Raw genomic sequence first — 15855 nt, forward strand, 5'->3', positions numbered from 1 at the left:
TCCTAGTTGGTTTTTTTTTGTTGTTTTCTAGGAAAGATGTAGTTGCTGCTTGGGGCTGACTGGGCAGCCACGGGCTGCTCAGACTGTGGTACAGGAATTCCAGGGTGGGAAGCCATGCCCTGGCATCCGACTGATTTTTGGAGCCACCAAAACCTGCATGTATAAAGTAGGCAGCCATCCAAACATCCCTTCCTCAAGGCAACCTCAGGTCCCAGGGGAATAACAGCTACCTGCTGGTAGCCACTGGGATTGGGATTTGATTTGTGATTCGGAGGAGACAAATGTGAAGGGCCAAGGGCTTTCGTGAGATGCAATCACCGGGCTGCGAAAGCTGAATGGAAAACCAATGGAAAACCTACTTAAAGTTATTATGGAATGACTTCAGTGGGGAAACAGCTCTTTTGTCAGCATTGCCTGGCCCGGCCGTGCTCTCTCCCAGGCTTTTACAGAGAGGCTGCCCGGTGGGAGGTGGCAATCAGAGCTGGTGGCTGCCTGGCTCTGGAGCCCAGTGGCTCCAGTGATTAGCTGGGAAGGAGGGAGTGGGGAATCAAGGCAATGCCGGGCTGCCACTGCTCCCCCAGCAGCTCCAAGGCCTGCCCAGGGCCAGCAGCTCAATCGGCGCTAATGATCCCGGAGGGCTGCGCTGAACCTGCCTAGGGGGGACAAATAGCCAATCAACCCCCCTGGGAATGGCAGAGCTATTCCCCACCTCTTCTGCCAGCCACCAGGGAAAACAAGAGCTTTCCTGATTGTGTTTTATAACAGCAGCCCCTGCAACATCAGCTCCACACAGGCGAGGTTAACACTTGCCTGGGCAGCCGTGATTTAGCGGGCAGTGATTTACTGGAATGGCTGGAGACTGGGCTTTAAAGCACCAGGTGACAGAAGATGGCCAAAAAGTGAGATAAACAGCCTCTTCCAGCCTGGGTTTTCACTGGTGACACCCAAGACCATTTAAATGTCCATGGGTTTTACTGGAGCTGGGTGCAAGTTCTCCACTAATGAACCACATTGATTTCATATTCGCCTGTTGTCCACCTAAATGGCAAGTGGCACATCTCAGCGATTAAATAACCCCACAATTGCCTGGCCTGACATCTCAATCACCTCACTGTTGGGTCTCTGATGAATTTTACAGCCCAGCAAAATGGAAGAAATTAAGGTCAAAGTCTGGTGGAAGAAATATAAATTCTCAACGATCACTAAAGTGTTTGCAAGGGCTCTGGGAAGCCGATCACGCCACCACCATCTGCAACTGCATCTCACCCAGGTGAGAGCCCAGCAGGCACAGGGGGGATAAAAACAAAGGAGGAGGGATGGGCTGAACAGGTCCTTGCCATGAGATGGACATGAACATGTTGCATCCCAGCCTGGAGAAAGGGAATGGCAAAACCCAACTGATTTGTGCATGTAATGGTTCCCAAACTCCCAGTTCAGGAGAATCACCCTCCTCTTCACACACCAACCTCAGCAGCACCAGGGGCAGCTCAAGGTTGTCTGCCCACTCTCTGTGTCACAGTGTCCCTCAGCCAACAGTAGCCCCTGGGTGCTGATTCCCTGGGGAGCCTTTTGCTCGAGAAATCACAGCCTTGGATGCTTTGGGAGAGACTGAGGGCAGCTTTGAAATCAGATTAAAATCCCAGGAGTGTTGGCTCCACAGGAACTTTGTGGGTGTAAAAGCATGAGGAGTCTGGGAGAGGATGTATCAAGGTGAAGACAGTGATGGCCCTAAAGGGACTGCTGAGAAGGAGGTGTGAGGCCAGGGTGTTCACGTGGCAAAGAGCATCACCTTGGGAAAGCTTCTCCCTTGAACTCTCAGCCACATCCTAAATCACCAGGCAAAGCCAGCAGCAAAGGAAAACCACCCAACCCCATCTCCTGCTGGGAACAGTGGGAGGCATGGGGGGAATCCTGCTGCCTGGTTGTGCAGTTTGCATAGGAGCAGGGCTGCATTTGCTCCCTGATTTTCTTCCCCTCTCACAGGCTGAATTGTTGGGTTTTTTCCTTTTTTTTTTTTTTTTTCCCGTTGCACAGGGGGAAGGGGCCAAGCTGTGATTTTGTTTTGTTTTCCCACCCCTGCTCTACTGCTCTAGCTGTGCATTTTTCCTGACAGCTCCATCAGGACAGGGAGAGGCTGCACAAGCTGCAATAAGTGTGTGTCTCTCTCTCTCTCTCTCCCCTCATCTCTTGGGCTGTCATGATTCCTATTCCACCCCATTTCAGTCTCACGGATTGATATTTAGATTAAAGAGATAAACACAGCCAAAGAGCACTGGGCCCTGACAGAAAGACGAGGACTTCAGATCTGTCAATCATGCCTGGTAACTCCCTCCTCCCCTTCCCTTTATTTACAGAGCTGGCTTGATAAGAATATTTAATGGGAACAAGGAGTGCAAGCATATTTTTATACTTGTAAAAACCCAAGGAGCACGCAGGAAGAAGCCAAGCCATTCATGTTTAACTTTCCAGGCAATTTGGAATCATCTGCTTTGATTATTTAACTCTTTACTGTTTCTTGTGTTTGCAGTTTCCCTCTCCTCTTGCAGATAAAGGATTCAATTTTCTTTTAAGCGGCAGGGAAATTGGAAGAGATTTTGCTCTGTTTAAGCACAGCTGGAGATGGAGCACTGGGGAGGGGGGGGATTGAGAACAACAAGATCAATTAAGATGCTGACAGGGAGGGAGAGCTGTGTGGGCCACAGGTGGGGAGAAGGGCTGGAGGAAAGGACAAAGCCCAGGCTCGGAGGACATCAGAAACATCCAGCTGGGAGCTCTCCAGCCCCCATGAGCTGCTGCTGAGCCATGCTTTCATATTCCCACCAGTGCCCTCTGCATGCCCTCCTGTTTTCTTAGATCCTCTCCACACATCTGAGCCTCTGCAACACCCAGCTTGCCCCGGACATTTGGCTGGCAGTCCCCAGTTACCACCACCCTGTCCATTCCTCCTCTGCAGCAAGGACTTTCCAAAACATTTTCCATCCACATAAGGCAGAAGGAAAGGTGGAGGCTGGGCTGGGAGCCCTCCCAGTGTTTCCCCACCCTGTACTTCCATAATCCATGTGGGAAGGTAGAGGAGGTGCAAGGCACTCCTAAGGTAGGTGGGGCAGGTGACTCCCTGCAGAGCAGGACACAAACTCAACCCCCTGAGCAAAATGTAGAGTTGAAAAAGGCTGAGAAGCCCTGTGCTGGCCTCATGGTGACACCCCTGCTGACCACCTCTGGTCCTAATGCTGGGAGAGCACCCCAGGTGCCACCAAAGGGACAGGGGATGGGTTATCCCACACTGATTCCCCATGGAAGATCCCTGGATGCCTTTTTACCCATCCACTGATTTGCAAGGTATTTCCCCACCTCACTCCCTGCCTTCAACTGCTGTGTCCTGATTCCATGTGATTCCATGAAACCTTCCCAAAATTAGGAGCAGAGTTGGTTTTCTCTTGAGGCTGGTCCTCAAGTCACCATCACCATGTGGGAGAGAAGCAGAGCTCAGGGTGAGCTCCTCACCCACCAGCACCTCAGAGCTGCAGCCTCCTCTACTCCCCAACTGTTTCTGCCCTCCTGAATTTATTTATTCTTCAAGAAAAAGGGGAAAGAAAAGCTTTGGAGATCACCAAGAAACAAGAGACAGCAGGAGCTCCACAGGTGTTGGGGGACAGAGAGTGCCCTTGGCAACAGGGATGGTGGAAATTGGACTTTTCTGTCCAATTACACAAAACCACCCAAACCCATGGAGAAGAAGGTGAAGAAGAATGTTGGGAAAGGTGAAATAGGAAAGCCTTATAAATATGATTGCCTGGCAAAAGATTTTGAGAATATAGAAAGTATAAGCGAGATGGAAATGAAAGCAAGCTTTGAGATCCCTCGGTTACTGAACAACAGGAAAACAATGGTGTGGCCACTGAAGGTAATTCCCTTTTGATGGAACAACACCCTCTGCTTGCAGACAGGCCCAAGGGTCAGAGCAGACCCCACTAGCTTAACAGAAGGGGCCCAAAGAGGAGTTTTTAGAGTTTAAAATGTAGCACAGTATGGTAATGTAATGATTCTTATAGGCTGTATGTACATGCTCTAGGATTTGTATCTTGTACTAGGTTGGTTAGTGAGAATCAGAATATTCAACACAGAAGATGATTTTTGTATTGTAATGGGAACTTCGCTCTCTTAGCTCTTGCCTCTTACCCCGTTTATTCTCTTACCCCTTTTACTCTTTTACCCCTTTTCCTCTCTCACCCTCTCATCCTCTCTGCCCCTCTCTTCTCTCGGGCCTGCTCTGAGCTGTGCCTGGCAGCTCCCAGCAGGGCCCTGCCCCCAGGCCCTTTGCAATAAACCCCAAGTTCCTGACCTGGCTGCAGAGATCTCTCATCTCCGTCCATCCTGACTGTCCTACCCCCAACACTCCTACAGAAGAAGGAACAGCCTCTGCCCTAAAACCCCCATCTGGCTTTACATGGCTCTTGGCCACAGGGATGGCGGGAGGCAGGGTGGGGTGAGTCCTGAAGGGAACCAGAAGAAGCCCAAAGGCTTGCAAAACCTCATTCCACCCACATCAGGGCTTGGGGTGGGATAAACCCAGAGGGATGCAGCTCTCTGGGCATCCCACAGTAGCTCTGGGATGGCTGCAAAGCAGCGAGGTGGGACATGGGAGCCCCATGAGGGGATGCAGGAGCCCACGGACCATGGCACCATCCCTGCCAAACTCAAGGGCTGATGGCGGATTGGGAAAGTGATTTGCATCCTAAATAGCTGTTTATTGATGTCTGCAACTCTCCTTGCCAGGGTGGGGAAAGTACATTATCGCTTTCTTGTTGACTGGCGTTTACAGCTGGCTGGAAAGGAGGGGAAAGAAAATCAGGCCGGGATTGATTTCCCCATCCCCAACAGGAGGCCAAAGAGAGATGGAGGCAGCAGAAGAAAACTGACAGCTGGGTGGTAAAGGAGAGGAACTTTGCCAACCAAATTAAAGGTTGATTTAATGAGGAGAGTAATGGAAGGTTAATTAGCACATTTACTTCATTAGGTTCCTACTAACAAGGCTTCTCCCGAGGAAGTGCAGTGGCAGGGAGGGGGAAGATGAGAATCCAGGTGAATGGATCTGCTGGGGATGATGTTCAGGGAGGGACAACCCATGGAGGGCAGGAGAAAAGGACTGCTCAGGAATGTGAACCCATATGTGTGTAGATATATATATTGAATGCACACCCATACATAGGCTAATATATATATATATTACCAAAAACACAGGGACACCATCTCCTCTGTAAAATAATCTAAAAATTTTAATTCAGATTTCATTAAAAACCAGGGGAAGCAGTGGGGTTTTTTACACACAAGACTGCCTTAGAGATTCAGGTCATCCAGCCCCGAGGGAACACGGTGCTTATTTTACCTGCCACATATCACAAGATACAGAGAATCATTCCTGTGCTGGAATCAATTCCTGCTGGTTGAATTGGGCACCACAGATTATAAACTGAGGTCTGCTGGAGATGCTGACACTGTTTCTGAGGGTCTCCAAAAAATAAGTGTGGAAAGCCCACCAGCAGCTTGCCCAAAAGAATTGTGTGTGTGTGTGTGTTTGTATGTGTGTGTGTGTGTGTGTGTGTGTATTTAAAGCTCTGAAAAGTCCCCACATCCATTTCAGACTTCCTGAGGGTGGTTGTCCTCAGGATAAACCCAGCCCCACCCCAGGCCAGAGGTGTTTCAGGGCAAGGAGGACACCAAGGCAAGGCAGAGCACGTAACCTCCCAGGGATCTGGGAGGAGGATATCCCACAGAGAAGGAAGTCATGAACTCAGCAAGGATTTGGGACAAATAGCTACACAGAGACCATCCCAGAGAGGTGCTGATGTGGTTTCCAAAGCGTGGCTCATTGATCTGATCCATGCCTGACCTGGCCGGAGCCAGGAAGAGCTGGCAGGAGAGGATCAGGAACAGCAGGGGCTAATGCCTGCTGGGAGATGCTTGTGTGGGGCTTGGAGGAGGGAAAGGGGGCAATTCATTCCCTGCAAGCCCCTCCATGCCTCTCTGTCCTGGACTTTTCTGTCCAATTACACAAAACCACCCAAACCCATGGAGAAGAAGGTGAAGAAGAAGGAGCAGCCTCCGCCCTAAGACCTTCATCTTACTTTATATATATTACTGTATTCTAAACCCTTAAACTTTAAGTTTTCCGCCATGTGATATAACACACTTCTATTCAAACTCCACACCCACAATCTCAGTTCTGTCATTCCATTTTGAAAGCTTCTCCACAGCCTCAGATCAAATGCAGTGTTCTCCTGGGGGTCAGTGCCTGGCAGCACAGAAAGTCTGACATTCCCAGCACCCAGGGCTCCAGCAGGAGAGCAGGAAGGGGGTCAGCAGCATCCCCCCAGCTCTCTGCTCCTTGGCAGCCAGCTGATGGAGCCCACAGCCACTGATCCCAGCCTGTGCAGCCAAGCCAGACCGGGGCAAATAAAGCAGAGAGGAGGGATCACGGAGCTAGGATTACTTTCCACACTTCCCTGGAGAACCATTTTTCTCCAGACACTTCAAGGCAAATCAAATGCATTGTTGTGTTAAAAACAAGTTACTCTTGGTTTGTTTGGGCTTTAATGATTTTGGTTATCAGAGCTTTTCAGGAGGACTTTGCTGTGCAGATCTGTGGAGTACGAGGAGCTTAAGGAGATCTCCCGCCCCTTAATTCCTGCCTCCTGCTGGGTCCTCTTAGCCCCCTTCCCCATTCTCCAGGTCTAGCAAATCCATCAGCAACTGGAGCACAGCTCTGGGAGGCCCCTGGCAGCTGCTGGCAAAGCAGCAGTGTCCAAAGGCAGGTTTGGAGGGGCACTGTGCTCTCTGCTCTGCAGTGAGGCAGGACCCTGAGATGCCACAGGCTTGGTGTGACATAGGCTCCCACTTTCCCTGAGCTTTCCCAGCCAAGCACCACCCCAGGGACAGGAGGAGATGCTGGCCTGAACTGCTCCCTTCTCTTCCTGATGGAAAGAGCTGACTGGAAGCTGGGCTGGGTGTTGGTGACTCAGAACCAAGGCCATGTTTATGTAGCTTCTTCCAGCCAAAAAAACCTTGCCAGCTGAAAGCTTCCTCCTGCTCTCCCCCTGGCCAGGCTGCAGAAGAGTTCCTCAGGGGAGCTCCAGCAGAATGAGCCCAGGGAGCTGCTTCCAGACCCTCCACAGCTTCCAGAACCTCCACTGCTCCCAAAGCCTCCACTGCTCCCAAAGCCTCCACTGCTCCCAAACCCTCCACTGCTTCCAGACCCTCCACTGCTTCCAGACCCTCCACTGCTCCCAAACCCTCCACTGCTTCAAACCCTCCACTGCTCCCAACCCTCCCCTGCTCCCAGACCCTCCACTGCTTCCAAACCCTCCACTGTTTCCAGACCCTCCATTGCTCCCAAACCCTCCATTGCTCCCAACCCCTCCATTGCTCCCAAACCCTCCACTGCTCCCAGACCCTCCACTGCTCCCAAACCCTCCACTGCTCCCAGACCCTCCAATGCTTCCAAAGCCTCCATGCCAGGGAGAGGAAGGAACAGAGACCTGGGCAGCTCTGTCTGATGCCAGACCAGCATCATTCCCCCTCACAGCCATTGGGCATGGAACTCTCAGCCTTCCCTTTCTTCTCCTGCCCCAGCTGTGGTGCTAAAGGAGGGCTTGGGAAGCAGTGGCACAACTCCCAGCTGCTGGAAATGATGCTGGAGCAGGATGGAGAGTAACAGGCTTCTCCTGCCTCTGCACTCAAGCACCTAAGGACTGGCAGAAGGTGTCCCTGCCCACAGCAGTGAAGTTGGAATTAAATGAGCTTTAAGGTCCCTGCCAACCTAAAGCATTCTATCACTCTGATCATGGCTCCAGCTGGGCACATTCACCCCCCAGCATGGTCCATCCCCAGAGTTTCCCATCCCATTCACCCCCCAGCATGGTCCATCCCCAGAGTTTCCCATCCCATTCACCCCCCAGCATGGTCCATCCCCAGAGTTTCCCATCCCATTCACCCCCCCAGCATGGTCCATCCCCAGAGTTTCCCATCCCATTCACCCCCCCAGTATGGTCCATCCCCAGAATTTCCCATCCCATTCACCCCCCCAGCATGGTCCTTCCCCAGAGTTTCCCATCCCAGAGCCCCACACCCTCTGCCCCGAGCCAGAGCAGGCACCACACCTCACCACACCTCTCCAGGGTCTCCATCCTTCCAGCCTGCTCCTACCAGGAAAGCCAGCACCCATCAAACCACTGGCCACCAGGCAGGTAGGACCTGGTGGGGGTGTCAGAGCCCCAGTTAATTCAGGGTGCAGTGTATGTTCTCTCTGCCTCGTTCCTGGAAGGCATGAAGTTATACTGGCTGCCTCCTTGCTCAAGAAGTGTGAAATTCTTTCCCTGACCTTTTCTGTTATGTTATTAAAAGGCTTCATGGCCAGTTGTTTCAGAAAAAAAAATAAAATTGTATTTCAATATCTGCTGGTACTGGGGCAGAACTGGTCCATCTCTTCAGGATGAGCTCTGCTCACCTCCCTGCTTTGCTCCTGCTTCACAAAAGGTTTTTGCTGCTGTGTGGGACCTCCAAGCCTTTCCAGCCTGCCTTTTCCTGGCACAGCAGGGTAGGGAAAAAAGGAAGTTTGCATTGAGAGAGGCCTCTAACAACTGCAGAGCCCTGGACAGGCTGCTTGTCCTTCAGTGGTCACAGATGTGCAATGGACACGTAACTCCAAAGAGCCATGATTTATGTGGCCTGGAAGCTTTGGCTGGAGTAAGGAGCCCTTCACACTGCAAAACCAGGAATCTGTGGCCTAAGGGGCTTATCACATGTGTAAAGAGTCATGGAATCATTCAGGCTGGAAATGGCCTCTGAGATCATTGAGTCCAACCATGAACCCAGCACTGCCAAGCTCATCACACATCCTCAACCAATATTTACGTGGTTTTTGGACACTTCCAAGGATGGTGACTCCACCACTTCCCTGGGCAGCCTGTTCCAATGCCTGACCACCCTTCTCACTGAAGAAACTTCTAATGTCCAATGTAAACCTCCCCTGGCACAACTTGAGGCTGGTTCCTCTTGTCCTGTCTCTGGTTAACTGGGAAGAGAACTCAACCCCACCTGGCTGCACCCTCCTGTCAGGAGCTGTGCAGAGCCAGAAGGGCCCCCCTGAGCCTCCTTTTCTCCAGGCTGGGCCCTTTTCCCAGCTCCCTCAGCTTGTCCTCATGCCCCAAGAGCATGGAAGCAGGAGAGAAAGCTGCCTTTGGGCACATTGTGTGCTCCCTGTACAGGGCAGGAGCTGCTCCCACGGAGCCTGGCCTCTCCAGATGTTCTTGTGCAAGCAAATGACCACCTAAGCCTAAACAATAAATGCCTTTCAGGCACAGAATTAAACAGATGGATGGATGGACAGGGAGATGGAGGGAATGCTAAGCAGAGAGCAAACAAAATCTTAGAGGTTGGACAAGGTTGTGCTGTGCTAGGGAAGTGGCTGAGGACTGACCAGGAATTCAAGGATCTGATCCCACTCCTCCCTGGGCAAAGGGAAGGAGGCAGGGAGCAGAGAGCAGGCAGCAGCTCTGGGTCCCTGCTGGCTGCCTGCACTTGGGGTTGTTTTACAGTTGATTTATAGGTGTAACAGGCAATGTTTCTCTGCTGTCACTGACATGAGGAGCTGAAGTGCTGTAGAAACAAACGGCCATTTGTCACAGCAAATGAAGTCTACTTGCTCTTTCCTTCTGCCTTTCCCTTCCAGCTGGCCACACTGAGGGCAGCCTGGAGAGGGTGGCATTGAGGAGAGCCTTTCCCCTCCTTTCCTAGCCACAGCCAAGGTGGGACAGCCAGGATGCACTCACTGGAAGATGGGCAAACAGCCCAGGGGTTTTTGGGCTGCTGGGAGCAACTTATCCTCCTTCCCCAGAACGCTGGGCTGGGCAGAAGATCAGCAACCTCCCCTTGCCTCAGCTCCCGTGGTTTTAGCTGCTTGTCTCCCTGCCAGGAAGGTGCTGCAGGCACTGCTCTGTCCTGCCAGCTGTGCCTGGCCATCTCCAGCAGCAGCTGGTACGAAGCCTCCTGCCACCCTTCAGCAACCCACTCACCGAGCCCACGCACTCCCCTCTTCATCCCTGCTCATCCATTTCCTTGACCCCACAAGCCACCTCATTTATTTTTAGCACCCTGGACCCCACTGTCTCTCCAAACTCAGACTTTTTTGCACAAAGGAACACAAAAAGAGAGGAGCCAACAGAAGACCCCCTTCATGAGGATGTCATCCAGCAGCCACCAAAGAAGTGGACATGCCACGTGGCTGGCCAGGCTTTCTCCAAAATCCCATCTCTAACCTGTCACAGGCATCTTTTAACCCTTTCCTTAGGATTTTTTCCTCCTGAGAAGCTGAGAGGCCTCAGGAACAAAATGTAAACAATGATTATCTGCTGCTGTGGAATGCAACAGGTGCATCTGGGATTGGTCTCATGTGGTTGTTTCTAAGTAATGGCCAATCACAGTCAGCTGGCTCAGACTCTCTATCCGACACACATGACTTTGTTATCATTCTTTCTTTTTCTATTCTTAGCTAGCCTTGTGATGAAATCCTTTCTTCTATTCTTTTAGTATAGTTTTAATATAACATAGATCATAAAATAATAAATCAGCCTTCTGAAACATGGAGTCAGATCCTCGTCTCTTCCCTCGTCCTAAGCCCCCTGTAAACACCGTCACACCAACCCTTATGTGTGAATACCCAGGAATATTCCTGAGCAAGTGGAAAAGAAGGAAGAAGAGGAGAGGAGGGATTTATTAGCAAGGAAAGCAGGCTTTTTGTCTGCAGCACGTGGGGCAGGTGGAGAGATGGGCAGCGACTAGAGGGCTGCAGCTCAAAGGCAAGTGGCCACAGCAGGAGGAGCTGGTACTTTATGAGGGTTGTTAAAAGTTTGGGATCAGCTGGGAGGGCAATTTGGATTTCAGTGCTAATTGCATCCATTCTGATTTACCATAGAAGATTCAACTCCTGGCATTTTGCATTTGCTCTGAAATGCTGGCATAGCTGGAAGTTAGCTGGGGAAAGAGGAGACGCAGTAACAATCTCATTGTTTAGTGTCTGACGGCCTGACTAGCTAAACATCTGCTTGAAATATTAATAACTGTCAGATGGGAACAGCTCGGGGGCTCTATACAGTTTCACACCATCTGTTTGTAAAGTAAACACACTTACACACAGGCACATGCACCCCACTCTTTTGTCCGGGCTTTTATCCTCTGAGTGGGCATCCCTGCATGGATGGGAGACCAGGGGCTGTGCCTAGGGAGAGCAGGGGGACAAGGAGGGGGCAGGAGGGCAGCTGGAGCAAATGCATTGGGGAGGGAGCCAGGCAAACTCATTCATGACTGATGGCAGCAGCAGTAGCACACCCAAAATGTAGCAGAAGGTTTGCTGCTCCCTCCTGTGATATTCCCCATCCCAGAGGAGCTTTGATGCCTTTTCCAATGGTATTTCAGCACAGGGTTTTGTTGTGGTTCTTGCACCAGGAAATGTGTCTTCTCCATGAGGATGCCAACCAACCCATAGAAGAGGAAACGAGCCCCATGGAAACGCCCCCTGCTATCACCACACCTCTGCCTGCCTCTGTTCTGCTGCCAGCCATGTAATACCATGCTCTGCTAAACAGAGCCATTCCCCTCCTTTTCCATCCTTCACCCTTTTAACGGTGCGATCAACCCTGGTTTGGTTGAGGAAGATGATGGTTCCAAAGAGGGCAGTGAGAAAAGCCACACCAGGGGCACCATGATCACTTGGGTTGGTGTCTGCAGATGAAATGCAGTGCATTTCTCTCTTTGAATTCCTGGTGTGGGCAGCAAACACACACACACCTTCCAGAGGACAGGAAAGGTCAGGACATCTGCTCCAAAAGCCTTCCAACTTCTGGTGCAAATAAAGTGAAGAGGAGGGATCACGGAGCTAAGATTACTTTCCATACTCCCTGGAGAACCATTTTTCTCCAGACACCTCAAGGCAAATCAAATGCATTGTTGTGTTAAAAACGAGTTACTCTTGGTTTGTTTGGGCTTTAGTGATTTTGGCTTCAGGAGGACTTCAGGTTTCCCAGCAGGTGAACCCCACCACCAGCATCTCCTGATGCTCCCTTCCTGGCTTAGCCCTTGGTGAGGGACACCACAAAGCCAGCACCAATGCCAGGGACTCGGCAGAGGGAGCTGGGATGCTCCTACTCACGTGGACCTGGAGGACAGTGGTGCCCACAGTGGTGTTCTCCAGGAGGCTGACGTTGTAGAGGGCCTTGCTGAACACGGGCCGGTTGTCGTTCTCGTTGATCAGGTTGATTTTCACCCGCGCGAAGCCGACGTGGTCAGGGACGCTCTCGTTTGCGAAGAGCTGGGCAAAACAGCAGGGCAAGGTTGGAGATGATGGGAAGCTTGGGAGAGTTACCCATCCTTTAGTGGAGTAAACAAGGCTCTCCTCAGCTCCCTCACCAGCTGAGCCAGCTCAAGCCAAACCACCAACAGAGCTGGGCCAGGAGGACGGGGAGGGTTTTGGCGCCTGATAGGTGCTCTTAAAACAAAGTTTTATGCTCTATAAAGCTTTTATGGCCCTGCTCTGCTTAAGCTCTTGCAGCTGAGCCTTTGGATGTTGGAAAGAGAAAGTGCAGAGCAAATCTCTTCCCCACGTCCTTCTTTATTATAATTTCCGATTTTTTGGCTGTTTTGTAGAGCTCCACTATTTCACAGTGGGGATTGTGATAGAATGGTTGGGGTTGGGAGGAACCCTTAAAGGCCACCTAGTCCAACCTCCTGCCACAGGCAGGAATATCTTCCACTAGACCAGGCTGCTCAGAGCCCTATCCAACCTAACCCTGAATTTCCAGCAATGGAACATCCACTTCTCTGGGTATCTTGTTCCAGTGTTTCACCACCCTCATGAAAAAAACCTCCCTTATACCTAATTTAAACCAACCATCAAAAGCCATCCCCCCTTGTCCTTATGGCAACAGTCCCTGCTGAAATATTTGCTCCATCTTTCTCCTAGGCTCTCTTCAAGTACTGGACAAGAGAGAGAAAGATGCTGAATGGTCATTTTTAGGTCATGCTGGAAAATGTGGCTGTCCCACAGAGCCCAGGGGTGCAGCCTTACCGAAAATTCATAGCGGGGAATGGTCTCAAAGTCCAGCGGCACTGCCACGCGCACACGGATGTCCGCCTTCCCCTGGATGGAGGTGGGCGAGATGATGAAGTGGTTGGAGTTGTTGCCCACCAGGTAAACCTCAAAAACACTGTTGGGTCCCTGGGAAAGGAAAGAGCAAGGTTGGTGTTTTGTTTCCAAAATCCAGGTGCACATGAGGGGAGTGGGAATGCACCCCTGGGATGAGCCCGTGCAGCACACAGAGGGAAAGTTCCTTTTGCTGGCTGAAGGTGCACACACCACACAGGGGGACCCACACTGGGATTTCACTGCCTCAGGACAGGAGCACAGCCTGGGTGCCTCTCCCATGCAGAAGGCTTTTCCCAGTAAGGCCAGCTCAAACTGGGAACTGGGAAAACTCCTCCTCTCCCAAGATCCGGCCAGCAAAGCAGCGAGGCCACCGACCCACTGATGCTTTCAGAGCCTTGCTCTGAGCACAGCCCCCTTCCCAGAGCACAGCCCAGCAGAGCACATGAAAAGCAAGCTCAGAAGCTGCCAGAGATGAATTTCCAATTTTCCCTGAATGACCTCCCTCCTATCAGAAAAAGTGGCCAATTAAATGCACGAAGGGGCACTAATAGCAAAAGCTGCCTAAGTGTGACCGCTGCAAGCGGGTGACACGAGCAGAATCTCTGCCTTGCCCTGCTCCTTGCACACCTCCATGCAATCCATGGAGCTGAGGGCACACTGAGCATCTCCCAGGGGAGCCCCACAGCAGGAGCAAGCCCTGAGGACACCCACATAAGGGCACTCAGTGCCTCAGGAGCCCAGCAGTGTTCTGCTGGTGGACAGTGGGAGCATCTCAGGGTAGATTAGCACCTTCCATGAGCTGTTTTAGTGCTGAATGAGGGCGTGAGGGATGCTCCCAACACCCCAGACACACCCCTGGGAGGGAGGGAGCAGAGGATACAGAGAATGGCAGAAGGAAGCATTACTTCCCAAGCTATTTTGTGCCCTACCCTCAGGATGTCAGTTTACAACAAATGGCCATTTCCCACTTGCCACCAATGACAAAAAGCTACTCCATTGAGGAATTTCTGCCCATCTCTGCTGAGGAGCCCTCAGGATCCCTCCCAGGGCCTGCACCCTCCCTGCAGTACACGAGAGCACCTTTTGTGGCAGCGAGATGCGAGGGATTTTCTTGGAAGCCAGAGAAGAGTGAATTTGTTGGAGGCACGAGATAAAAGTTGAAACATCAAAAGAAATCCAAGTATTTGCAGGAAGAGAGCCAGGTGGATTAATTCCCCTCTAGCTGGGGAAGGAGATCAGCTCCAGATACCCACTATCCCTAATTAGCAGCCCCTCCAGTGCCTCAGTCTCCCCATGTGAGGTCTGAAGAAGGGGGATGCAGCTGCCTCTGGGGAGGGCTGCTGTGAGTTACCATTTATATATTTATTCAGCTATTTATTTTTTTGCCTGGGCCCCCATGCTGTTTTCCTTGCTCCTGGTTCCCAGAGCTTGCGAGCCCCCTGCGGATGCCTGAAAGCACATCTGAATATTCAAATTGTTATCAGCTGCCCAGCAGAAGGGCCTGGCTAAGCCAGGCTCACAGCAAGGACCCCCCACTCCAGAGGAAGCCACAGGGAGCTGCTTACATTTCCCTCACCCCTTCCTACCTGCTCCTGCCACCCAGAGCAAACAACAGATTTGAAACGTGGTTGGGAAGAGGAAAAACAAGCGCTGCATCCCCGGGCTCTCAAAGGTCCTGGTGTGCAGTGATCACAGCCTGCATCATCCCTTTGCAGTGCCAAGGGTGAGGATGAGGATGTTATCAGTGACCTGTTTGTGTGCTCATTCCCCTCTCCATCCCCTGACCTCCCAGCTCCTGAACGGCTCGAGTTTTTCCCCACCACTGCAAACAAACCGAGCCCCTTGCCTTCCTTTAGAGCCACAAATTAAGGAGCAGCCTGCCAAAGCTCAGCAACCCTCCCACAATAAACCTGTCTCCCTCTGAAACAAATGGACCCATAAAAAGCAGGTTTTGGAAGGAGGGAAGTTTGCTATCACCCAACGCCGGGATGCGGCCGCACGTTTTCCAGCTCCTCTCATCCCATGCCAGCACTCGGGGCTTGCCCTTGCTGTGGCTCAAGGCTGCTGTCCACTGCCTCCTTCCTGGCATTCAAATCTCTCAGGCAGCACCACAACTGAGGGAAATTTCGTGTTGATTCAGCTCAAAGGCAACTGGAGCTGCAGTTGTGTGTAATTACGGCTTTGTTCTCCGCGGAGCGCGTAACCGGAGCTGCCACATCAACCTCACACCCAAACCCTGCTTCCAAAACAGCCACCCCTGGCTGATCAGACAGCATTTTTGGACAATTTGTGACAGGCTTGGTTGGCAGCCTGAAATCCCCTCTGAAATTCCAGGGGGAGAGCCCAGGGCAAAGGCAGGAGCCTGGCAGGCAGGGGCAGGAGCTCAGGTGTGAGATGGCAGCAGGTGGGTCCAGCTGCCACCCCACAGGTCTGAAACTTCAGGTGGGACCTGCTCATGCACCTGCTGTGAATCATGGACAAAAATCTGCTCTCCCAGCTTGCAATCCACACTCACGTGGCAGAGTTCAGGAAACCCCTGCTCCCACCAGGAGGCTGGGGCAGCCACATCAGCTGTTTCAGCTGGGGGTGAGGTTGGATCATTGTTTTTATTGCTGCTTTTTCACCCACTATCACCTGCTGGCTTCATCCATCACTAATGC

General features: G+C 51.7%; 1 protein-coding gene across 1 annotated transcript in view; it reads right to left on the reverse strand.

Annotated features, from left to right (window-relative positions):
• CDH23 (cadherin related 23) overlaps window positions 1–15855 on the reverse strand; it is a 230530-nt gene that overhangs the window by 79184 nt on the left and 135491 nt on the right. The window contains exons 12-13 of the mRNA XM_071438456.1: window positions 13118–13267; window positions 12203–12361 (exon numbers count right to left, since the gene is read on the reverse strand). Coding sequence (XP_071294557.1) covers window positions 12203–12361; window positions 13118–13267 — 309 coding nt within the window. The remainder of the gene's footprint in view (window positions 1–12202; window positions 12362–13117; window positions 13268–15855) is intronic.

The sequence above is a fragment of the Agelaius tricolor genome, unplaced genomic scaffold (assembly GCF_023055355.1).
Source record: "Agelaius tricolor isolate 1412-34295 unplaced genomic scaffold, bAgeTri1.0.p SCAF_13, whole genome shotgun sequence".
NCBI lineage: Eukaryota > Metazoa > Chordata > Aves > Passeriformes > Icteridae > Agelaius > Agelaius tricolor.